The sequence below is a fragment of the Octopus sinensis genome, linkage group LG11 (genome assembly GCF_006345805.1).
Source record: "Octopus sinensis linkage group LG11, ASM634580v1, whole genome shotgun sequence".
NCBI lineage: Eukaryota > Metazoa > Mollusca > Cephalopoda > Octopoda > Octopodidae > Octopus > Octopus sinensis.
In genome coordinates this window covers 75,282,377-75,309,141 of record NC_043007.1, presented here as the reverse complement: position 1 = coordinate 75,309,141, position 26,765 = coordinate 75,282,377, and the positions used below count along the sequence as shown (strand labels likewise).

The following is a 26,765-nucleotide window of genomic DNA, read 5'->3' as shown; positions in this document are numbered from 1 at the left end:
ATATATATTATATTATATATATTATATTATATATATATATATACATATGAAAGTAAATAAATGGTACAACAAGGCACCGATATTTACTGGAAAATTTACTTTTATATGTATAATTTTACCCTTATGGGCTATCTTTTACTGGAAAGCAATACTTGCGTATTGCATTATTATTTATTTATATATATATATATATATATATATATATTTGTTTAGTTTCAATAGCTTATTATAAGAAGATAAAGTATTGAAGATTAGCAATTAGTTTACTAACAAGTATCATGGAAAAAATGTTTTAAGAAGATATTATAATATTTGAGTAGGAAGAAATTTTGCCATTACTATAAGAACTGCACATGTTCCAGTTGGTCACCCACCTGATCATAGATAAATACTAGTTGTGATTAGTCAACTTTAAAACAAATTTCACATCTCAAAGTAATTAGTGAGTATAGGAAATATCACAACAGTAGCAGTAAAACAAAATCTTGTTAATCATCATCACAATATAATACAGGAATTAATTAAATTATACAAGGGCGTGTGTATATATATGTGTGACTATGTATGGATATACTACTATTTCAGATGTGTTTTATTGCACCATCAAAGTAAAAAAATTACTTAACAGCAATTATGATTTAACTGTAAGTATTTGGCTTTCCTATATGAAATTAACAATTATATACATTATTGTTCCATCTGTTTTCTCCTCCCACTATTCCTGGGTGGGCTGTTGGGGTAGAGCCCTCAGGCACCTCCTCCATAGGGTCCTATCAGAAGCAATCATCTTTACAATTTCCAACTGGATTCTCAAGCATGATCAACAGAGACAATATTATCCAACCATCTCATTCAAGGGGCTACACACAGAGGGGACAAACAAGGACAGACAAAAGGATTAAGTCGATTATATCAACCCCAGTGCGTAACTGGTACTTATTTAATTGACCCCGAAAGGATGAAAGGCAAAGTCGACCTCAGCGGAATTTGAACTCAGAACGTGGCAACAGACGAAATACCGCTAAGCATTTTGCCAAACATGCTAACGTTTCTGCCAGCTCGCTGCCTTCTTATTCCAACCATCTCATTCTTGGTCTACCCCAAGGTCTACTGCCAGTTGGCTCGGCTTGAAGAATCCATCTTGCGATTCTTTTCTGTAACATTTAAATCACGTCTGAAGTATTGGAGCTGTGAACTGTCTGAATTTCAATGAAAGCAATTGGAAGTTATGAAATATTTTTACATAGGCACAAGGCTTCAAATTTGTAGGGAAGGTAAATAGAATTATATAATATTCATGCTTTTTTTTTTCCAAGGGAACTTGTAATGACAAGTGGAATGACTATGTCTGGGGATAGTAAAATGGGTTGTGGATTTAACTTGCCAGGAACTTACCTCTATCCTACAAACATTTACCACATAGGGTTACTATTTCATTGTAATAACTCGGTTTTAGGATTGGAAACGGATTTGGAAGAAAATTCAATGAAAATAAAAGATATAAACAATGAAACCAACAAAATGAAATGATATTATATACATATATACACATATGTATGTATAACATGTTTCTATATTTGTGTTCGTATAATGAATAATAATTTACTGATAAGACCAAATATAAATGATACTAAAACCTAAAGAAGTCTAAAAGAAGAAAACTATAATAATTAGTTGTTAAACAAAGGAACTTAATTAATGTACTTCGTTTGTTTTCGGTGAAGGATTCCATTTGCCAGCTGCCTGAAGTTGAAATTCAAACAAAACGATGCCACTGAAATTAGAAAGAAACAAAGAGTCATTTGTAAAATAAACATTATCTTTAGATTACTCTTTACTCTTTTACTTGTTTCAGTCATTTGACTGTAGCCATGCTGGAGCACCGCCTTTAGCCGAGCAAATCGACCCCAGGACTTATTCTATTGGTCGCTTTCACAAAACTGCTAAGTTACAGGGACGTAAACACACCAGCATCGGTTGTCAAGCAATGTTGGGGGGGGGGGGACAAACACAGACACACACTTGCATATATATATATATATATATATATATATATATATATATATATATATACATATATACGGCAGGCTTCTTTCAGTTTCCGTCTACCATATCCACTCACAAGGCTTTGGTCGGCCCGAGGCTATAGTAGAAGACACAGTGGGAATGAACCCGGAATCATGTGGTTGGTAAACAAGCTACTTACCACACAGCCACTCCTGCGCCTACAGTTGAGAAAACTATAGAAACATTAATGTATAAGCATCTGATTAAACTTCTTGTTTTTCATCATCATCATCATTTAACATCTGTTCTGCATGCTGACATGGGTTGGATGGCTTGACAGGAGCTAGCAAGCCTAGGAGCCACACCAAGTTCCATTGTCTGTTTTGCCATGGTCTAGAGACAGCTGGATGTTCTTCCTAACACCAACCACTTTTACAGAGTGTACTGGGTGATTTATTATGTGGCACCAGCACTGACAGGATCAATATTTAATCAGCTAACCATGTGGCATCTTGGGCAAGTGTCCTCTAGTATCAGCCCTGAGCTGACCAATGGCTTGTGAGTGAATTTGGTAGATGGAAGCCTGTCACACATATAAAATATGCATGTATGTGTTTGCCCCAACACACTCTGCTTAACAATGGGTGTGGGTTTGTCTGTGTAACTTAGCAATTTAGCACAAGAGACCAACAGAAAAGCATCAAGCTTTGGTAAAAAAAAAGAAAAAGATATGGACTGGGATTGATTTGTTTGACTAAACCTTTTAAGATGGTCTCAATGACCAAAAAAAAGATAAGTATTTGTAGAAGTTATTTAAATGAGAAAACTCATTATATATTCATCAGAAATGGATTAAGAAAAACTATGATTGATGGAATATCCCTTATTGATAGGAATAAGATAATCTTCAATGATATTAATTCCAAGTTAGCTCTGATCAACAAAAGATGTTGTAGATTTTGGTCATTCATTTATTTTGTATATCCAAGACTAAATCATCCAGTTTATCCATTCTTAAGATAGTGTGGTAAGAACTGTGGAAGATTTTACTACTATTTCTAGCACAGAAGTTTCTCCCTTGCTGGCTTGTTGAAGACACTGTATATGTTACTGTTGAAAGTAAAATTGGATTCAGTATCATGTTTGGCCATTGTAATTTTTGGCAAAGAAATATCCTTTATTATAGTTTACTTTTATAAACTTTTTGTAGCTGATATAAAATTTTTACAACAGCTGACAATAACACAGTATAATTGTTCTGATTGTGCAGCAAATTTTAAAGGACATGAAATGTAAGATTGATGAAATCATCATCATCATCATCGTTTAACGTCCGTTTTCTGTGCTAGCACGGGTTGGACGGTTCAACTGGGGTCTGGTAAGCCAGGAGGCTGCACCAGGCTCCAGTCTGATCTGGCACTGTTTCTACAGCTGGATGCCCTTCCTAACGCCAACCACTCCATGAGTGTAGTGGGTGCTTTTTACGTGCCACCGGCACAGGTGTCAGGTGAGGCTTGTAGCGGCCACGATCGGTTGGTGCTTTTTACGTGCTACCGGCACAGAAGCCAGTCAAGGTGGCGCTGGCATTGGCCATATTCGGATGGTGCTTTTTACGTGCCACCGGCACAGGTATCACGACTACAATTGACTGAAGTTCGGTTGGATCATCAATGAGTTAATAGCTGCAGCGAAAGCATGGCAGGAGAGAGAATTTGCAGAGGAGAAAAGATTGGATAAAGTGGTTAGCAGAAAGCTCAAGACAATAGCAGTGATAAGAGGAGAGATGGCCCTGGGTGGAGTTCAGAGAAACTTGACTGGTTGCTTTCTTGAGTGTTTACTGTGATACATTAGGCCAGTTACCTGGTTTCCACGGCATATAAGTGTCTGAGATCATGACATTCCCCCTATGCAGGATGCTGGTCTGTTGCAGGGTGACTCATTTTCAGCTGAGTGGACTGGAGCAACATGAAATGAAGTGTTTTACTCAAGAACACAATGCACCGACCGGTTCAGGAACCAAAACCAAGATTGTTAAATTGCTAATTCAACACCCCAACTGCTAGGCCAAGCACCTTCACTGAATTTCTGCTCTGGTATCTCAAAATCTACCATATCTAGAAGAATGGAAAAGAATTCTCATCAAGAGAAGCTCTACATTTATTGTCATAAATGAAAATATATGTAAAAAAGATAAACAATTACCTGATTTGAAGCGACATTAAGGCAAGCAAATGGAACTGCAAATCCTGCAAAAAGATAAATTTTAAATATTGAAGTGGAGTAATACAAATTAATTTCAATATTTGTCTCACATCACAGAAAGACATGTTACCTATGCTGTATAGAAGACTAAATCTCTCTCTATATAAAGCTGAAGTTGTCTGTGTATGGCAGTTTTGGTAGCCTTCAACTAACACTATCTCCTCTGAGACCCTACGGTGCAAGTTGACCAAAATTGAAAGTATGATAGAAGAAGGCTTGCTCTTCCTTCCGTAGAAGAAAAAATTCAAATCGGACCATGTTAACACTAAAAATTATTTACATCAAAAAGGTGCTTTTTTTTCTATGAAAATCCCAATTTTTTACGATTTTTTTACTGCTGTGTCGCCATTTTTTGGTGTATTTCAACCAGAAAAATGTTCACTTAAAGAGAAGAACAAACTACATAATGAAAAAATTTTTACTTTTCAAAAATTTCAATTCTAAAGTAAAGGGTCGAAACAAACCCGGGCAACGCCAGGCGATACTGCTAGTTTACATTAAAATGAGCAATACTATTCTTTATTTTTGTATCTAGTTTGCAGGGTTCTTTATGTGAATTCATGTGTTGAAACAAGTTTTGTTGTGTCCAGGGAGAGTCATTATGCCAATATAATTAACACATGCACTGGTTCAATTCCACTCCTTTATTATTAGTCAATTGGTTAAATAACTGTTTAATTTGTTTTGTCTTTGTTTGTCAAAGCTCTTGCATTGCTACTTGCAACCTTTTCAATGACTATTTGATTAATTTGTTGGATACTTAACCAATTGATTTAAAATAAAGGAGTGGAATTGAACCAGTGTCTGTGTTAATTTTATTGGCATAATGACCCTCCCTAAACACAACAAAAGCAATATTGTTCAATTCTTAAAATTATTAGGATATTTTAAACCTTTGACTGTCCTGTTACATGTAATATACAGGACATGCTTCCCTGATGTCCATGCATCACATGATATGCATTCTCAATTTTTTTTTTAGCCACCAGAGCAACTTGGGACTTATGAAAGGACAGCTTTATATTACTCAGAATGCAGGAAACAAGAGCCAACTAAAAGTCTGAAAACAAGCATGGATGTTTAAGACAAACTTATAAACATTTTATGGATTAAATTCCTTTAATTGCATATATATATATACATAAACAGCTCAGTACAAAGATGTAAATAGAAGATAAAGCACATATAAAATCTGCTTTAGAAAAACTAAAGTGCAATTATGTCTTGCTTAGCACAAAAGCAAAAAATGTGAACAGTACTACAATAGAAATGTAAAAGACCTTTCTGAATTAGTTATAGGCAACAAAGAGTGTCCTTCAAGAAAATAACACATGGTAACCAGCAACAGTTGTAGATAAAAGCATGGAACCACGTAGCTAAGTCGTCAGAATGCACAAGGATGGAAGACTGGTCAGACATAATTCATCAGCATCAGCCTACAGAGGTCCTGCTACATACAAGTGCAGACTGACCAACCACCAGCGATATTAGGCCACCCTGTGACAATAAGAAAGCTCTCGGCAAAGCTTAAGGACTTCGTATGTAACTAGAACATTGATTAGAAATTTATAATTTTTCATTTGATAAATGGGGATGTAACAGGATATAACATAATGTTAAGTATTTTATGGATTAAGCCCCTTTACTATAGACACAAATAGCTCAGTTCTTCAAAAACGTAAATGACAATACATGTATAAAACGTGCCTGCTTCATTTACTTAATGAAAACAATAATATGACAACCGGTAAAGTGTTAAATGCTTTTAAATCTTCCCTTGATGATTTCAATTTTTATTTTGTGAGCTCTCTTCTTTCTAACTTTGCTTTCATCAATCTTGGCACTCATTTGAATAATAATAATAATAATTATTATTATTATTATCATTAACCATCTTACAAACAGTAACTCTGAGCACCTTTTCAAACTCCATCTGTCAAACACCCGTGGACATGTTTACAAAGTCAGAAAACAGCACAGCTCCCATGACTTTCGGAAACATTTTTTCACACTAAGAGTTGCTGAAGCATGGAACAAACTGCCAGCATCAGTTGTTAGTTGTCGGAGCACTGCATCCTTCAAAACTTCCATGCTTCCTGAGATTCGCCAACACTACACCTGATTTTCTCCCCTCCATACACACGCAAGCATGTATCTGACTCATACACTGTTCACTCCCCAGACATTTGTACATTACTGCATATGCTTTATACGCACTTATGACAAGTTGTGGTGCACCTGAGCACTGAATACAATAATTTCATTCATCATCATCATCATCATCATTGTCGTCATCGTTTAAAGTCCGTTCTCCATGCTAGCATGGGTTGGACGGTTCAACTGGGATCTGGAAAGCCAGAAGGCTGCACCAGGCTCCAGTCTGATCTGGCAGTGTTTCTACAGCTGGATGCCCTTCCTAATGCCAACCACTCCGTGAGTGTAGTAGGTGCTTTTTACATGCCACCAGCACAAGTGCCAGGTGAGGCTGGTAACGGCCACGATCAGATTGGTGCTTTTTACGTGCCACCGGCATGGAAGCCAGTCAGGGCGGCACTGGCATCAGCCATGTTTGGATGGTGCATTTTACGTGCCACCGGCACAGGGATCACAACTACAATTTCCATTGATTTTTTATTATTATCATTTTAATAAGTACTGGGCTTAAAAGGAAGAACTAGTAGTGAGGTCAATTCATTCAACTAAAGTTCTTGAAGGTAGGGCCCCTAGCATGGCCACAGTCTAATGACTGAAATAATTAAAAGATAAAAGATAAATTTGACTTACCTTCAGCAGTCTGTAAACTGACCATTTCACTGAAGTTGCTTTCACCAACATTATTATGAGCTTTCACTCTTGCATTGTAGATACTGTTAAAGTGCAAACCATCAACTGTACACATTGTCTCTCGTCCAACATACACAACCTGCAGTTGGCAGAAAAAAAAAAGTAAAATGTAGAATTAGTTTTATACAGCAGCTACATCAGTTTTTGTCAGACTGTTTAGTCATACTCAATACTACACAGGATTAGGGTGGCAAAATGGCAGAATTGTTAGCTTGCTGGGCAAAATGACTAGCAACATTTCATCCGTCTTTATTTTCTGAGTTCAAGTTCTGCTGAAACTGACTTTGCCTTTCAGCCTTTTGAGGTCAATATAATAAGTACCAACTGAGCATTGGGGTTGATGTAATGGAATTACCCCTCCCTTGAATTTGCTGGCCTGGTGTATGCATGTGTTCATAGCAGTATGCACACATGCATCATACAGTCTACCTTACACTCTGAGCAAGAGGCCCTCTATCACCAGTAAAGGTAGGAGCTTTCTGAACTTAGCCCAGGATATTCTTATTCTAGTGCAATGCTCCCTGAGCATTCACCCCCACTACAGACTTGGTCACCTAGGTAGCGGAAGCTATCAACTACTTCTAGTTTCTTCCTCTGGCATGTGATGGAATCTGTTTTCTGAGCATCTTTGGTGTTTATTGCCCCTGTGCATCTAGGTCTGCTTTTCTATTCTTGCATGGATTGGACAGAATTTGCCAAGACAAATTTTCTATGACCAGATGCCCTTCTTGTTGCCAACTCTTACCGTTTACCCATGGCCAAACAACAATCATGCAATATGAGAAAAACACACACATACATATATTACAATGGACTTCTTTCAATTTTTGTCTACCAAATCTACTCACAAGGCTTTACTCAGCTCAGGGCTATGGTAAAAGACACATGCCCAAGGTGCTACACAGTGGGACTGATCCAAAAATCATGTGGTTGGGAAGAAAACTACTTGCCCACACCACACCACGCCTGTGCCTAGCAAACATCTAGTTGTTTTTTTTTTTAATCTGAAGTCACAGAAGAAGAAAACTGAAAGTCATTTAAATTATGTTACAGACTTTATATCAGATTCCTTTCATAGCAGGCAGGTTATTTGAAAACAACAAAGTAAAAATTTTTTCTTGATCCATGCTGGTGCCACATCAAAAGTATCTGTGCTGGTGGCACCCAGTACACTCTGTGAAGTGGTTGACATTAGAAAGGGCAACCAGCTATAGAAACCTTGCCAAAACAGGCAATTGGAGCCTGGTGCAGCTCTATGGGTTGCCATCTCCTGCCAAACTGTCCAACCCATGCCAGCATGGAAAACAGATGTTAAACGAAGATGATGATGATGCATACAGTTGTGGCCAAAAACTTGGGACATTTAAAAAAAAAAATGAAATTGTTTTGCCCAAGTACAATTTGATTCGTATATATACGGCATATTTATTTGAGCAGTTAATATAAAAATTCTAATTTTCAGACCTATGTTCCAAACTTTTGCCCACAATTGTAGATGATTAGTTGTCTGCAACAAGAACAGCCAGCTGTAAAAACATCAATAAGATCATGCAAAAGTATAGATTGTTCAGACTGATTAAATCCATTGTGGCAAAATGACCAATGAGAGCAATACTCTCAAGTCAGTTATAGAAACTACAACACTTAGATGCAGTGCTCTGAGTCTTGCTGAGACATGGCTTTCCATAAGTTTTATGCCAAGCTGGCAGAATTGTTAACATGTCAGGTAACATGCTTAGCAGTATTTCTTCCATTTCGTTACATTTTGAGATCATATTCTAAGATCAACTCTGCCTTTCATCCTTTTGGGGTTGGTAAAAATAAGTACCAGTTGAGTAATGGGGTTGACGTAATTGGCTTACTCTCTCCCCCTCTGTGCTCAAAATAGAAAGAATATTTACTAACCCTAAAATCTCCACTGTTGCCATCATCCAGTTCCAAAGTAAAAGTTTCAACAATACCACTTGGATGAGGCTGCCATGCTATGGTAACACTGTTATTCTCAGCACTACAGTCTTCAGGAATTATCACAGGCTGGCCAGGAGCTGCAAGAAACAAGAGAAACATTGTTTATTTATTTAACCACCACTCATTTCCAATATTCCGCAAAAACATGTCTAGCCATGGGGAAATATTTCCACGCTTGAAAACAGGTGAGAGTCAGCAATAGGAAAGGCAGCTGGCTATAGAAAATTTGCTTCAATAAACTCCGTTTGACCCATGCAAGTGTGGAAAAGGGGACATTAAAACAATGATGATAGCACCTCAATATCATATTGAAAGAACAAGTAAAATCCCTTACCTTTCATTTCATAAAAGTCCATATTCTCTATTGATTGTAAGATGTGTTCGTTGTCAAACCCTAATTCAAATTTTGGTGAAACTCGAGCTGTTAATTCAATTTCTCTGTTGAAATTTTCATCAGCTGTAGAAACGCGATTTATCAAAGCATTGGAAATCTGAAAGAGAAATGACCTCAGTGAAACAGAATATAAAATAAACAACCATTATTATCTGGAAAAAAGAGAAAAAGTCATCAGATGAGAAATACAGAATATTGACGAGCTATACCTGACAAAGGTGAATTTTATTTTTTGCATCTAATCAAGGAGTTAAAATGAAAAAGTAAAGCAATCATAAATTCATATCCAGTTCTATGGTGGTGTACTGTTAAAGTAATGTCATAAATTGATATACAAAAGGTGTCATAGCACAAGCATTTATATTACATTTTCTATTAGGAATTTTGGAATTTCCTATGAATTATGGTAACACAGTTTTCAGTATTTGAAATTTTTTTTTGTCTCAAACACATAAAAAACACTTGCTCCCAAACAACCTTGTTGCTTAGATGATTTTCGAATAATTTGTAAGATAGAAGTAAAGTTTGATAGAAACATATAATAATGCTGGTACCACAGCATGATCACAGACCTTGAGTTGTAACTAATAAAAGTGAGCATACATTAATGACTCAGATGCCAACTTAAAGAATGCCATAGTGCTGAAATATGCAGATGACATCAAGCTGTATCTTGAGATAAAACAGACAGATCCTGAACACTATAGATCTTTCCTGCAATCAGACCTAGACACAATGCAACAATGGATCATGGACTGGCAACTCAAGCTGGCTGTGGACTAGTGTACCACCATGCATTTTGGGAGGAAAAACCCAGCGTCCACATACTCTCTCCACAACACTAATATCAAGAAGTTTTCTTGTGAACATGACTTGGGCATTACTGTCAGTAGCAATTTGCACTGGACAAACTCAGCAAAACCTTTGTCAGTCACTCTCTAGAAAATATACGAACAAATTAGGTTCCATCGAAATCTGAACTCAGATTGCTGGATTCAGAGTCCAGAGTTATAACCAAAAAATACTTCAAACAATTTTCATTAAAACATAGAATTACCTGTAAAAAAGAGAAGGCATCACTTTCTTTTAAGACTTCAATACCAAACTGAAGTAGTCCAGTGGTACGTTGTAGAAGGCTGGTACAATGGGAAACTTGTTCTTTCAGTGTCAAAATTTTCATTTCTTTTTCATTATTTAGAGTATCTAACAAATATTGCCGACGGGCTCTGATTGACTCTATTAATTCATCACACTTTTCAATCACATTTTTTTGAAATTCAGTACAGTTACACTGAAAAATAAAGGAAAAAGATGAATGTCAACAACTTTTAATAGGTAGCGAATCAGGAGTTATATTTATTAAAATGACTATCCTTCCAGAGATAACCACCCCCACCACCACCACTACTACATCATCACTGTTGCTGTCACTACTTAAGACTCCCTTCAGTCATGACACAGCCCATGGGATTGCACCTAGAAAGTTACCCTCCCAGGCACAAGTCTAGGCAACGTTGTTTATGGAAGACCAGCAGTCACCCATGCATACCGGCCTCCCCTCTCCACGCCATCAGTGTTATCCAAGGGAAAGGCAACAGCTGATACAGTTTGGTACCTGTGACGTCGCAACTCATTTCTACAGCTGAGTGAACTGGAGCAACGTGAAATAAAGTGTCTTGCTCAAGAACACAACACGCAGCCCGGTCCGGGATTCAAGCTCACAACCTCAAAATCGTAAGCTCGACGCTCTAACCACTGAGCCATGTGCCTTCACTATCACTACCACCACCATCACTACTACATCATAGCTGCTGCTACCACCACCACCACCACCACTGCCACCACCTATGCTGGCATAGGTTGGATGGTTTGACAAGACATGACAAGCTGGAGAGCTGCAACAGGCTTCAAATGTCTGTGTTGATATGATTTCTACAGCAGGATATCCCTCATAACACCAACCAATTTACAGAGTGTACTGAATGCTTTTTATGTGTTACCCACACAGTTGTTTGCTTTATACATAGCATCAACCTTTTTAAATCAAAAAATGAAATTTTAAAAAATCAATGTTTGTCATAATGTATGTTGTGTCATAACTCAGAATTCATTGATGAAGGGACAATATTTTACAAATAAAATTTTGTTGATGAGGTAACTGGAATAAGATTTCATTAACTGAGAAATTGGGAGAATAATTTCTAACCGAAATGCTTGTCTTTAAGTAAAGCTAAGCAGTAGAAATGAAAGATAGCAGTTTGTTTGGGTAAAGTGTTGGCTTCTAATTTGTACTCAACATTGACATTAGCACTGAACATCAGAGGTTACAGGGTGAACATGAAAAAAAAAAAAAAAAAGCACAACTTAGTTGTGGAATGTTGGGTTAGGGTCACATAAGGTTAAAGTGAAAGCCATTGAAATAAAACTATGATACCAAACTGTTAACCATACACATATGTAGATGTCGTTATATATTTTGTTAAAATTTGCATCAAAGAGATATGGTTTTCTCTTCAGGACCATGAAGTAATTATTTAGTTCTCAATGGTTGATAACATACTACAAGAAATAAATAAATATCATTATAGTAGACTATATGATAGCATATGAGCCAATGTCAGAGCATCTATAGTCAATTGGCTTTCTAGACTTGGCAACAAAAATATATCAGTTCTGAACTTTTCTCTGATATTGGTCTCAAATTTTGGCACCAGGCTAGCAATTTCAGAGATGGCAACAAAATATATCAGTTCTGAACTTTTCTCTGATATTGCTTTCAAATTTTGGCACCAGGCTAGCAATTTCAGAGATGGCAACAAAATATATCAGTTCTGAACTTTTCTCTGATATTGGTTTCAAATTTTGGCACCAGGCTAGCAATTTCAGAGATGGCAACAAAATATATCAGTTCTGAACTTTTCTCTGATATTGATTTCAAATTTTGGCACCAGGCTAGAAATTTCAGAGATGGCAACAAAATATATCAATTCTGAACATTTCTCTGATATTGCTTTCAAATTTTGGCACCAGGCTAGCAATTTCAGAGATGGCAACAAAATATATTAGTTCTGAACTTTTCTCTGATATTGGTTTCAAATTTTGGCACCAGGCTAGCAATTTCAGAGATGACAACAAAATATATCAATTCTGAACTTTTCTCTGATATTGGTCTCAAATTTTGGCACCAGGCTAGCAATTTCAGAGGTAGGAATAAGTTGATTGCTCAACTGGTACTTATTTTATCAACCCCAAGAGGATGAAAGTCAAAATTAACCTCAGAGGAATTTGAACTCAGAATGCAAAGATGGACGAAATGCTGCTAAGCATTTTACCTGGCCTGCTAACAATTCTACCAGTTTACCATCTTACTTTCCTCTGATATTAAAATAAGGATATAGATTAGGGGCTGTTGAAACCACACACTTGTAGTTATATTTTAACAATAATATTATAGACAGACTAACTTTAATTTCATTTCCTTGGTAACATTGTTTAACCCTTTAGCCTTCAAATTACTGTGTCAGATATGATACTTATTTGTTCACACTGCTTTAAATTAATCATGTGTTGTCTCATAGCTTCAAGATTTCAATTACATGATTTTTTTATTGTTAGAATCACATTGCAGAGTAGTTGCAAGAGGCCAGATCTGGATGGTTTGAACAAAAAAAAAAAAAGTAGAATATTTGGCCCTGATATGGGTTGAATGCTAAAGGGTTATTAAAGCATTTGCTACAGGTCTGAGACATTTTGGTGCTGCCTATTTCATGTTACTGATTCAACACTTATTTGATTTGAGACATTTTACTCTCTCTCTCTCTTCTCTGTTTATGTGTGTGAACATCTAGTTATGCTGGTATGTGTGTAATATACCTCTTTCTTTCTCTCTCTTTTTTTTAGTATCTGTATAGTTCCATGCACCAATATACATTATGTTATTCTTTCAACACATGCTCAATAATTTTAATAACAACAGTCACAATGTAAAGATGAAGAAAAGTGAATCAATATTTCTCTCAGCGACAATTTGTTTGTAGCTCCTCTAGAACATACTCTTTTACTCTTTTACTTGTTTCAGTCATTTGACTGCGGCCATGCTGGAGCACCGCCTTTTTTAACCCCGGGACTTATTCTTTTGTAAGCCCAGTACTTATTCTAACGGTCTCTTTTGCCGAACCGCTAAGTGACGGGGACATAAACACACCAGCATCGGTTGTCAAGCAATGCTAGGGGGACAAACACAGACACACAAACACACACACGCATATATATATACATATATACGACGGGCTTCTTTCAGTTTCTGTCTACCAAATCCACTCACAAGGCTTTGGTCGGCCCGAGGCTATAGTAGAAGACACTTGCCCAAGGTGCCATGCAGTGGGACTGAACCTGGAACCATGTGGTTGGTAAACAAGCTACTTACCACACAGCCACTCCTACGCCTAGTATTTGCAAAAATATAAATACTACATTTAACAACTCTCAAGGTAGAAGAGGTGACAAATACCAAAGAAGATAGTTTTCAAAGGTATTCCCTCTTAAAGCCACACCTTCAGCACTACTAATCAATTGACTTTACATTATCTCAAGAAACAAACACTTCAAAAAAGAAACAAAAAAAAAAATGTTCTCCGTGATTAGTTCACTATAAGCTTCCAACATCATCATTTAATATCTGTTTTCCATGCTGGCATGGGTTGGACAGTCTGACAGGAACTGGCAACTCACAGAGCTGCACCAGGCACCAGTTGTCTGTTTTGACATGTTTTCTATGGCTGGATGCCCTTCCTAATGCCAATCAGTGTACAGAGTGTACTGGGTGCTTTTTATGAGGAACCAGTACTGGTGCTCTTTTACATGGCACTAACAGCTGTAGAATTTCCATAGTAATGCTAATAGTTTTATTATTTTAGTAGTATATATATCTTGGTGTTCATTTTATCAGCTATAAATATGTATCTTGGTATCTCATGCAGAAATACTTCTACTTTGTATACAGACATCACGAGCTAATAAGAGGGCCTTCATAGCTGCTAGAAATAGCAGCCAAATCTCCTTCCAGTAACACTACCAAGTAATAAGGCTAGATTGTATAATGTAGTACACAAGGCAGACAAGGTACACAAGCCATCTCTAACACCTGCATGCCAAAAAAAAAAAAAAGAAAGAAGAAATGGAATAATTTTGGATAGAACATCTTTGAATATAAGACTGTTCAGTTCAGGTTGAACTGGTGTACAACATCAACAACATACATCAGCATCATCATTATGAAACCATAATGGTAACAGCACAAATGTGAATACATTAAATTACCAGATATTTAGAAAGTAGAGAAGCTGTAATGCATTATTTAATAGATTGTTTAACCCTTTCATTACCAAACCGGCTCGGGCTCTGAGTACAAATGTCTTGTTTGCATAAGTTTTGAATTAAAATCTTCCACCAAACCTTAGTCACAATTTATGTTCCTAACACTAGCTTAATGATAACTAAGTTATTTTACTAAATTCATTGTTATATTTAAAGTAATTGAAAGAAACACAGTGCATCCCAAAATATATACAGTAACGAAAGGGTTAAATATTTCCCTAAATGTGTATGTCAAGGAACTCAGAACTATTGGAATTTAGAAGAAGTATTAAGTCAACTGGAATTGGTAAAGGAAAAATTTCTTAAACCAAAATGGACCCTTTTTTCTCCTCAAGCCCTGTTAATTAAAGATAAATCTGGAAATAGAAGTCTAGAAATATGAAATAATTTTCCTCCAATTAATGTTTTACATAATCTAAAATGAGGAAATGTATGCAAGGAATGGTTAAAAGAGAAAAACAAACAAACCAAACAAAACAAAAAAGGAAAACAGGATGAAAAGGAGTTTTCTTAGGTAGAAGCAGCTTCTAAAAATAAACCGTTTCCCAACCTCAGACATTAAAATAAGACATGCTACCCTCTCCTATTTCCTTTTAGAAAGAAGTGTGAAGTGAAACTGTTCTTCACTCACTCAACAGACTTTCAGAAAGAAATCCAAATAATCCAAAATATGAACACAAATTCCTTGTTTTGGTTTTCAAAATTGGTATTTTTCTTCTTAAATTCAGAAACTGTATTATAGTTGTAAAATACTAAAACAAAACTAAAATATAGTTGTTCCATACACAATTTGACTTTATATTGTACTAATGATGCAATAATAATGTATTATTATTATTATTATTATTATTATTATTATTATGATGATGATGATGATGATGATTGTTGCTGTGAATTTTCTTTCCCTTTTCCCCACTTTATTTTATGCTTACTTTTCTATTTTTTACTTTTTCTCTCAGTCTTCTCCTTTTTCTATGTCATATGACTCTATAAATAAACACTCTGGTGTGTTTGTTTTAATGGCCAACCAATGTATACAGTACATTTCTTTCTCTGCCCTAGGTGTCAGGAAGGCACTTGGCAAGAAATGGAAACAGAATTGAAAGAAGATACTAATGAAAGTAATGATAATAATAATAATGATGTTTGAAAAGTCATGAATGTTACAAGTAAAACAAAAGACAGGGAAGGCATCATCACTGCAAAATTAATGACACCTGTGAAGAATTCTAACAGCAGCTGACAGTGGAGGCGCAATGGCCCAGTAGTTAGGGCAGCAGACTTGCAGTCGTAAACGCAGTTTCGATTCCCAGACTGGGCATTGTGAGTGTTTATTGAGCTTAAAACACCTAAGCTCCACGAGGCTCCAGCATGGGGGGGGGGGGGGTGAACCCCGCTCAACTCTTTCACCACAACTTTCTCTCACTCTTTTTCCTACTTCTACCTCAAAGCAGAGGAACCATGGTGTAACCCACTATGGTGTGGTAAACTTTCAGACCCTAGTCTAGATTGCGAATCCTCTGTACCCCAGGATGGTTCAGCTCTCCACCCATTTAAAGAAAGCCACCGTTTTCATAATGAGGATAACAATGTAGCTTTTGCACCCGTGCAACTGCCAGTCTATTGCGTGTGGTGGATGGATCTTCAAGTTGCCACACGCGTTCTTAATAGCTTAGAGTATGCTTGAATTAGAGATTATTCTTTGTGGCTGATGGTGAGTGTCCTGATCGAAAGAGGAGGAGGGGAGGGGGGGGAGGAGGAAGAAGAAGAAGAAGACGACGACGACATTGTTAATAGTTCTATTTCTGTGGCATTCACTAATAACAATTAAAATGTCTTAGATTAATTTATTGCATTTTTGTATAAAATCATGCAGAATGTTAGATTATCAGAAATGTAACCTTTGCTTAAGACGATGATGAACCTCTACTGTCCCCACTACTACTGCTGCCACCGCTACTAATAATAATAATGGTTTCAAATTTTAGCACAAGGCCAGCAATTTGGCGGGAGAGGGTAAGTCAATTACAATGACTCCAGGGCTCAACTGGTACTTGTTTAATCAACTCTGAAAGGATGAAAAGCAAAGTCATCTTCAGTGGAATTTGAACACAGAATGTAAAGATAGATGAAATGCTGTTGAGCATTCTGTCTGGTGTGCTAAAGATTCTATCAGCTTACTGTCTTTATAATAATAATAATAATAATAATAATAATAATAATAATAATCCTTTCTACTATAGGCACAAGGCCTGAAATTTGTAGGGAGGGGAATAGTCAATTACATCCCCCCCCCCCCAATGTTTCACTGGTACTTAATTTATCGACCCCGAAAGGATGAAAAGCAAAGTCGACCTTAGTAGAATTTGAACTCAGAATGTAATGACAAGCGAAATACTGCTAAGCATTTCACCTGGCATGCTAATAATTCTGTCAGCTCGCCACCTTAATAATAATAATAATAATAATAATAATAATAATAATAATAATAATAATGATAATAATAATAATGGCTTCAAATTTTGTCACAAGGGCAGCCATTTAGGGGGAGGGGATTAGTTGATTACATTGACCCCAGAGTTTCACTGGTTCTTAATTTATCGACCTCAAAAGGATGAAAGGTAAAGTTGACCTCGGTGGAATTTGAACTCAGAACATAACAACAGGCAAAATACTGCTAAACATTTTGCCCAGCATGCTAACGATTCTGCCACGTTGCAATAATAATAATAATAATGATCATAATAATAATAATAATAATAATAATGATAATAATGATGATAATAATAATAATAATAATAATAATAATAATAATAATAAAAATGCTATGACAAAGTGGCAGTGCAGACACACTGGGAGTTGTGCAGGAAAAATATGGGCTAGGAAATTCCAACAAGTGGCATAAGCACCAACCTTAACCAGATGCAGAAAATGATCAGGTGAAACTCACATGGGATATACCAGTCTATACAGATAAGAAGCTGTAATATAAACAACCAGATATCACTCCCCTATGGAAGGAGTCCAAAGAGTGAACTATCATCATAGAAACTATACCTACAGACCAGAATATTGTGAAGATAGATGAAGAGAGAGTTGAGAAGTATCAAGAACTAGCACTGGAAATGAAATACATTCAAAAGTGAGAGTGGTACCTATTGTGATAAGGTGCACTTGGGACCATCTCAAAGAAAACGATATTCTGGCATGAAAAGCTGCAAATACCAAACTTTATAGGAGATACACAGTTGGCAGCAATACTTGGAACAGCATGCATTGAGAAAAATGTTACATTTCTAAGCTGCAGGATAGAGCTGAGACATAATATAAATCAGGATAATAATAATAATAATAATTATAATAATAATAATGATAATAATAATAATAATAATAATAAATGCCCTGATGCAGTACCAGGCAGTGGCTCTCATGGCTTCTGATCTTAACTGATTGGAAGCGTTATCATGTACATCGTTTTGTCCTGGTATAAAAGATGGGCTACAGCAAATATTCTGCTCAATACCACAGATTTGCTTGTCAGTTGTTTGACCGTAACCAGTTGAGCATGTCCCTTAGTGGCTGATGATATGTGCATCTCTGATCACGAGCAGAAGTGGTGGGGGAGCATCATAGCCATGTGTTGAGAGGGATTCTTTGGGGTTTGAATAATTCACCTCTGGAAACATGGGTGGTTCTTTCAACATCCTTAAACAACCCTTACTCAGGGACCTTTTGAGCGGGATGGGCTACTCAACCTGAAGAAAATTCTAACTGGGCCCCACCTGCAAGGTCATGTGCTGTTTATCTTGATATGAGATCACCATGTCGTGCACATATGGTTGTGATGCATGTGCCTGGTGTACCCTTATCAGACGGGTAGTCATGATGGGTATATTGGGCTTCGTATATTTTACCCCAGTGTCACTTTGATGGCATGAACTGCTCTCTCACTCAATAATAATAATAATCGTTTCTATAATAGGCACAAGGCCTGAAATTTTGGGGGAGAGGCAAGTTGATTACAGTGATCCTGGTGTGTAACTGGTACTTATTTCATCAACCCGGAAAGAATGAAAGGCAAAGTCGACCTCGGCGGAATTTGAATTCAGAACATAAAGATGGGTGAAATGCTGCTAAGCATTTTGCCAGTGTGCTAATGATTCTGCTAGCTCACTGCCGAAATAATATTAATAATAATAATAATAATAATAATAATAATAATAATGGTTTCAAATTTTGCCACAAGGGCAGCCATCTGTTTTTCACTGGTACTTGATTTATCAACACTGGAAGGATGAAAGGCAAAGTAACTTTGACAGAATTTGAACTCAGAACATAGCAACAGATGAAATACTGCTAAGCATTTCGCCTGGCATGCTAATGATTCTGCCAGCTCACTGTCTTAATAAATAATAATAATAAGGCTCAAGGTGATCCAGAAGATAGCATTGTTGGGTACAGCCTGCATTCTAAGGAGAGTATTGTCTCTTTGAGTCACAGGAAAAGGCATTACTTGAAACCTTTGGTGATTTGTTGTTGCCTACTTTCAAATATAGAATAACTGGTAATTAAGAACTATCCAGGAGTCTTTAATAATAATAATAATAATAATAATAAATCATGCCTCCTCATTGATATGACTGTCCCAATCAACATAAACGTATCTGTCAAGACCTACCAAAAACTGAGCAAATATAAAAATCTTGAAATAGAAATAAGCAAAATGTGGAACCTGAAAACTAAAACAATACCTGTTGTCATAGGTGCCCTGGGAATGATAGCAAAAGGGGCTGATTGCTACCTAGCTCAGATACCAGGAAACCCCAAAATGGCAGAAATTCAAAAGATAGTGCTCATTAGAACCGCTCATATCTTATGCAAAGTACTTTCTATGTAATCTCAAGTTTTAAAACAAACATAATTTTCTTATGGTTTCTTAAACATTCTCTAGAACAACACTATGTACAAAACCGAATATATGGTACCCTAGGCATAACACCAACATGAACTTCCAACTTGTTGTCTCTTGAGGTCTCTGGATGAGACTTGGAGCCAACTTGTACAAATGTAAAGCAAAAGTCAAACATAAAATAATAATAATAACAATAATAACAATAACAATAACAATAATAATAATAATAATAATAATAATAATAATAATAATAACAATAACAATAATAATAATAATAATAATAATAATGATTTCTTTTATTTGCCATCAGGGTGAAGGATGAGGGAGACAATACAAAGACAGACATAAAGTATAGGGGTTTACATATAATGAAATGATTTAAAGAAACAAAAACAATTGAAAATATACAAAGTATACAATAAACCAAAGAAGGGAAGTATAAAACAGTTTAAAAAATGAAAAAAAAAATGATAGTAACGTGCTCCTCCTGATACAGGGGAACATCATGGGATAATTGAGGCCCACTGTCCAAGATCTCCCTGAACATCAATAACAACTGCCCCCTCCAATTTCTTTTCTCTGACTCACAAGTCTAAGAATAATATAACATATACCAATGAAATGCTTGCTATTAGTTAGCAATAATTTCTGTCATTAAACAAAGCAACATTACAGATGTTATTTATATAATTTTATGTAAATGATTTCAACATGAAAGAACTACAACAAAAATGAGAAATCTCTTGGATTGGATGGTATTTTGGATTAAGGATTCTACAATGTTGTAAAAACTTTTCTATAAATATTTGTCTTTATCTGATTAATGATACCAAACTGTTGCTATTGATTGGTTAGTATATCATCACAGTCATCGTTTAACATTTGTTTTCCATCTGATATGAGTTGGATGGTTTGACAGGAGCTTTGGCATAGATTCTATGGTTGGATTCCCTTCCTAATGCCAACCAGTTTACAGTTCACAGGGTATTTTTTACATGGCATCATCAGTAATGTTGTGTGGACACCCCCAGATGATGAAATAGACTAGTCCAATACGTAGATATAGAGGGAGAAGTCTAGATGTCAGCAGAGAACAGTAGAGTAGTAGAGGCATCCAAATGTGTGACATAACAGTGGTGACAAGGATTTTGTAGCTCACACAGCCACTGTGTAGTATTGTGATATAACAAATAATAAGCAAGTAACTCACAATACAAGGCCCTTCAACTGAGGTGCAAATAGTTTTGAGGGAGCTTGCTTTGTGAAAAGTGTTGAGAAATTTAAACTGTGATAGAAGCACAGAAATAGATGTTTTGTTGTGGAGGAGGAGATACATGGTTACCCCAATTAAAGAGAAAGAGAAAGAGATGGTGGTGAATTTTATAAATTATAAAATGTATTCTTCCTCATTAAAAGGTTTAACTATAGTAGCGAAGGTGGATGCTCCGAGAGTGTAGCTTTGAGAATAAGATTAGGCTGGGCAAAGTTCAGAGGGTTCCTACCTCTACTGGTTAAAAGGGCCTTTCCCTCAGAGTGAAAGGCAGATTGTGTGCAAAAGCTATGCTATATGGCAGTGAAACATGGGCTATGACAGCCGAGGAAATGTGTAGGCTCGTAAAAAAATGAAACCAGTATGCTTCACTGGATGTGCAATGTCAGTGTGAATGTTCAACAGAGAGTAAGCATCTTGAGAGAAAAGTTGGGCATAAGAGGCATGAGATGTGGTGTACAAGAGAGACGACTTCACTGGTATGGTCATGTGATGCGTATGAATGAGGATAGCTGTTTGAAGAAGTGCTCAGCTCTAAATGTGTAAGGAACCTGTGGTAGAGGTAGACATAGGAAGACATGGGATTAGGTGGTGAAGCATGATCTTCAAACTTTGGGCCTCACAAAGGCAATGACTAGTGATTGAGACCTTTGGTGATATACTGTGCTTGAGAAAACACATCAAGTCAAGTGAAATTGTAGCCATGGCTGATGCTGGTGTCACATAACTGGCACCGAAGCTGGTGGCACGTAAAAAGCACCATTCAAGGATTGGGCCTCATGGAAGCAATGACCAAGACCTTTGGCATTATGTCGTGCTTGAGAAGAAGACCCATCAAGCTAAGTAAAATTGTAGTCATGGCAGATATGGTGTCACACAAATGGTACCCATGCCAGTGAGATGTGAAAAGCACCCACTACACTCTTGGAGTGGTTGGTATTAAGAAGGGAATCCACCCATAGAAACCATGCCAAATCAGACTAGTGTCTGGTGCAGCCTTCCAGCCCTGATCAAACCATCCAACCCAAGCCAGCATGGACAATGGAAGTTAAATGATGATGATTCTTTCAAATGTAATGCTTATTTATTCACATTGTTTTGTATTAATCATGCATTATCTTGCAGCTTTGAGATTTCATTGATGTGATTGTTTTATTTTTAGAATGACATTGCAGAGTAGATGTAAGAGGCCAAATCTGGCCAGTTTAAATGCTAATGGATTAAGGTTTTAGTGATTGGTTGTTGATGAGAGGTTGTAATGTTGTTAGTGCATTTCTTTGACTGTGTTTTGCTTGTCTTGGTTGGTAGCAGATCATTCTTTATGTACATTTGGTCTAGGCTGTATATAAATGATGCCTGTGTGAAAGGTTATAAAGAAGTGAAGGATGGCATCATCAACATAGGGTTATTCTTGCTGGATTTAAAAGTGCATGGGATGCTGATGCAGGGAAAGAAAAGTTATCTGAGAAAGCAGATCTTGAAACACACTAAAATAGAATGTAACAGATAGCTGATGCATGGAGCTCATAGGTAGGCAATTTTGGTAGGAAGTTCTGAAATCAGATATAATGCAAGGTTTTACTGATGTCAAAGGCAACATGAATAGTTTTGCCAGTTTTAAGACTGACAAACAATTGATAGGTTTGTTCGTATAGAAAATATACTGGTGGCCACTGCAGAAGGGAAGAGATTCAAAGTAACAATCATTTAATCATTTATAACTGTTTCCATTATCTTTAACCCTTTAGCTTTTAAACAAGCCCAAATATCTTCAGAGAGACAATGACCAACTGAAAACACTGGAATTGAGCCTAAATCATTTGAAACACAAGCCCAAGACTGTACCCAAGTGGCAGTGTTCCATCACCCTCAGAACCAAAAACTTCGAAGCCACCAAAAGAGCAAAGGAAAAACTCAAATGGCAGGAGGGAAAAGCTCAACAAAATCAACCTCAACTATGTAGTCCAGTGGTTTTCAATCAGGGTTCCGCGGAACCTTAGGGTTCCGCCAGTACAGTCCAGGGTTCCGCAAGAAGTTACAAAACTGCTAAAATCGGCAGTAATTTTTAATTCTCCTGTGCAGATATGTATGCATAAAACTATTAAATTATTGCACAGGGGTTTCTCGAGCCAGTGGAATGTTTCCTTGGGGTTCTGCTCCAGTAAAAAGTTTGAAAAGCACTGATGTAGTCAATGCCATTAACTCTTCTATGCAAGAATTTGTCCACAGACTCATCAACGTCATCACCATAACGGAAGCATTCAGTAAAGAAGAAACTAAATCTCTCTATATATAAAGCTGAAGTTGTCTGTGTATGGCAGGTTTGGTAGCTTTCAACTAACACTATTTCCTCCAAGACCCTGCGGCGCAAGTTGACCAAAATTGAGAGTATGATAGAAGAAGGCTTGCTCTTCCTTCCGTAGAAGAAAAAATTCAAATTGGACCATGTTAACATCAAAAAGGTGCTTTTATTCTATGAAAATCTCTATTCTTTATGATTTTTTGACTGCTGTGTTGCCATTTATCGGTGTATTTCAACCAGAAAAATGTTCACTTAAAGAGAATAATAAGCTACATAATGCGAAATTTTACCTTTCAAAAATTCCAATTTTAAAGGGTCGAAACAAACCCAAACAATGCCGGGGCGATACTGCTAGTCCTCACATATGAGATAAACTGATAATTCTACCTGTTTTATATTCAAAGTGGCATGATGCAGCCTCTCACACATACGCTACAACATCAGTGTAAAAGTAAACAATGATACTGAAATCTTGAAGTTGTGAGATAATATATCATTAATTCAAAACAATGTGAATAAATAAATATCACATTTGACAGAGTAATCCAAATGTCAAAGTGATAAGATGTAAGTGAGGGGAATAGATTATTAGTTGGCAAGCATAGAGAGGTTATCTTTTGTGTGAATGGGACACACTGTTGGATTAGATATAAAAGTTGGGTTAAATACATAAAAGGGAATGGATAAAAAGTTCAGTGAGTACAGGGGCCAGCTCAAGTGCACTTTGTTTCTAGGGAATAAAGAGATACAGTATTAACTTTTAGCTGAAGTGACCAGAGATGTTTTCACACTTGGTATTAAGGGTGGGAAAGGCGGCGAGCTGGCAGAAACGTTAGTACGCGGGCGAAATGCTTTGCGGTATTTCGTCTGCTGTTACGTTCTGAGTTCAAATTCCGCCACGGTCAACTTTGCCTTTCATCCTTTCAGGGTGATTAAATAAGTACCAGTTACGCACTGGGGTAGATATAATCAATTTAATCCGTTTGTCTGTCCTTGTTTGTTCTCTCTGTGTTTAGCCCCTTGTGGGTAGTAAAGAAATAGGTATTAAGGGTGGGCTTGAGAGAGAGAGAGAGAGAGAGAGAGAGAGAGAGAGAGAGAGAGATAGATAGATAGATAGTTAGATAGTTAGATAGATAGACAGATAGATAGATAGATAGATAGATAGATAGAGAGAGAGAGAGAAAGAGAGAGAGAAAGAGAGAGAGAAGAGTTTGGGAGGTGTTTTATCATAGGTGTGCAAAATTAGATTAGAGTTGGAATGGTTAGTAATTAAGGGGTGTCATTGGCAGGATTATTGGTTATAGAGCCTCACTGGATTCAGCAGAGTTTGTAAGATTTCTCTGATTGCAGTTTGGAATCAACAGAAAACTTTCATGCAATGTGATAAACGAAAATTTTGTTATTGGGTGTTATTGAGAGCAGTCTTAACTTGAACAAAAATGAAACAGATGTGGGCGAACCATTCAAGTGAGTTTGGCTTGTGTACTTTAGTCAAGTGTGGGTTGTGGATGGTTTCAATCACTCACTCAACTAGCTCAAATGGACCAGACGCAAAGCACTATTGTTACAAACATAATGGGTACAGAACTACCAAAGTTCATCTTTTACTTGTTTCAGTCATTAGACTGCGGCCATGCTGGGGCACCACCTCGAAGAATTTTAGTCAAGCGAATCCACCCAAGTGCTTATTTTTTCATGCCTGGTTACTTATTCGATTGATCTCTTTTGGTGAACCACTAAGCCACAGAGATATAAACACACCAACACCAGTTGCCAAGTGGTGGTGGAGGACAAACACACACACACACACAATGTGCTTCTTTAAGTCTGTCAACCAAATCCACTCACAAGGCACTTGCTCATGATGCCACACAGTGGAACTGAACCTGGAACCATGTGGTTGGGAAAACAGAAGGGTTTAATGAGTAAATGATGGTTGGAGGATGTGGGGGAAATTTGATTACAATGATAGCGTTTAAAACTGGTAAACATGTAACCATCTTCTTGTATTTGTTTCAGTCACTGGACTGTGGCCATGCTGGGGCATTGCCTTGAAGAGTTTAATCGAACAAACTGACCCAGTACCATTCTCTTTTTTAAATACTTGTACTTACACAATCAGTCTCTTTTATCAAACAACTAAGTTATGGAGATGTAAACAAACCAACGCACAAATTATCAAGCAGTAGTGAGGAGGACAAATGCAAACACAAAGACACACGCACACACACATATATAAGCAATGGGCTTGCACAATTTCTGCCAATCAAATTCACTTACAAAGCATTGGTTTCCACAGGGCTATAATAAAAGACACTTGCCCAGGGTGCCAAGTAATGAGATTGAACCTGAAAGCATGTAGCTGCCAAGTGAGCTTCTTAACCACACAGCTATGCCTGTACCAAATTGAAAGATAACTATTCAATCGTATATTTAAAATAATAAGGGTGAAAACTTGAATATTGATTTGATTAATATCAATTTAAAACCAGAATCGATCAATGGAAATTGCAGATGTGTTACCAGTGCCGGTGGCATGTCGAAACTCTACTTGTGAAGACCCGTTGAGGCAAGTGAGGATCAGAATGGAAATTGATCAATGGAAATTGATCAATGGAAATTGCAGATGTGTTACCAGTGCCGGTGGCATGTAAGAGAACCTTCCGTTTCGCGACCGTTGCCAGCACCGCCCCGTTTCGTGTCCGTTGCCAGCCTCGCCTGGCCCTTGTGCCGGTGGCACATAAAAAGCACCATCCGTTCGTGGCCGTTTGCCAGCTCTGTCTGGCACCTGTGCGGGTGGCACGTAAAAAGCACCCACTACACTCACGGAGTGGTTGGCGTTAGGAAGGGCATCCAGCCGTAGAAACACTGCCAGATTTGACTGGGCCGGATGAAGCCTTCTGGCTTCACAGACCCCAGTAGAACCGTCCAACCCATGCTAGCATGGAAAACGGACGCTAAACGATGATGATGATGATGATGATGGTCTAGCATATAGAAAATCTGAAGAATCAGAAAAATTATATTACAATCATATCCCTCTTATATGTATGTAATATTTAATCTTATATATATATATATATATATATATATATATATATATATAGTTATCTTTTACTTGTTTCAGTCATTAGACTGTGGCCATGGTGGGGCACCACATGAACCTTTCAGATAAGAAGGTAAAGGACTGAGATACCTGGCACTCTGATATACTCAAGAAGACCTCCACAGCAGAAGTGTTAAGGCCACATCCTCTAGTGAAGAAGGTTGGCCTACGAGAGTCCTATGCTAGTTCCATGTAAAAGGCACTCATGCTACTGCCATGTAAAGAGCGTTTGTGCCAGTGCCACATTAAAAGCACCCAACACACTGTAAAGTAATTGGCATTAGGAAGGGCATCCAGCTGTAGAAACCAACCCAAATTAGATGG

General features: G+C 37.1%; 1 protein-coding gene across 1 annotated transcript in view; it reads right to left on the bottom strand.

The window, feature by feature from the left end:
• Positions 1-1,234: 1,234 nt before the first annotated feature.
• The window catches only part of LOC115217514 (E3 ubiquitin-protein ligase TRIM9-like), a 62,652-nt gene continuing 37,121 nt past the window's right edge, over positions 1,235-26,765 (bottom strand). Inside the window, exons 3-8 of the mRNA XM_029787237.2 lie at positions 10,533-10,766; positions 9,416-9,572; positions 9,019-9,158; positions 7,054-7,192; positions 4,210-4,253; positions 1,235-1,774 (exon numbers count right to left, since the gene is read on the bottom strand). Coding sequence (XP_029643097.1) covers positions 1,757-1,774; positions 4,210-4,253; positions 7,054-7,192; positions 9,019-9,158; positions 9,416-9,572; positions 10,533-10,766 — 732 coding nt within the window. The 3' untranslated portion in view covers positions 1,235-1,756. The remainder of the gene's footprint in view (positions 1,775-4,209; positions 4,254-7,053; positions 7,193-9,018; positions 9,159-9,415; positions 9,573-10,532; positions 10,767-26,765) is intronic.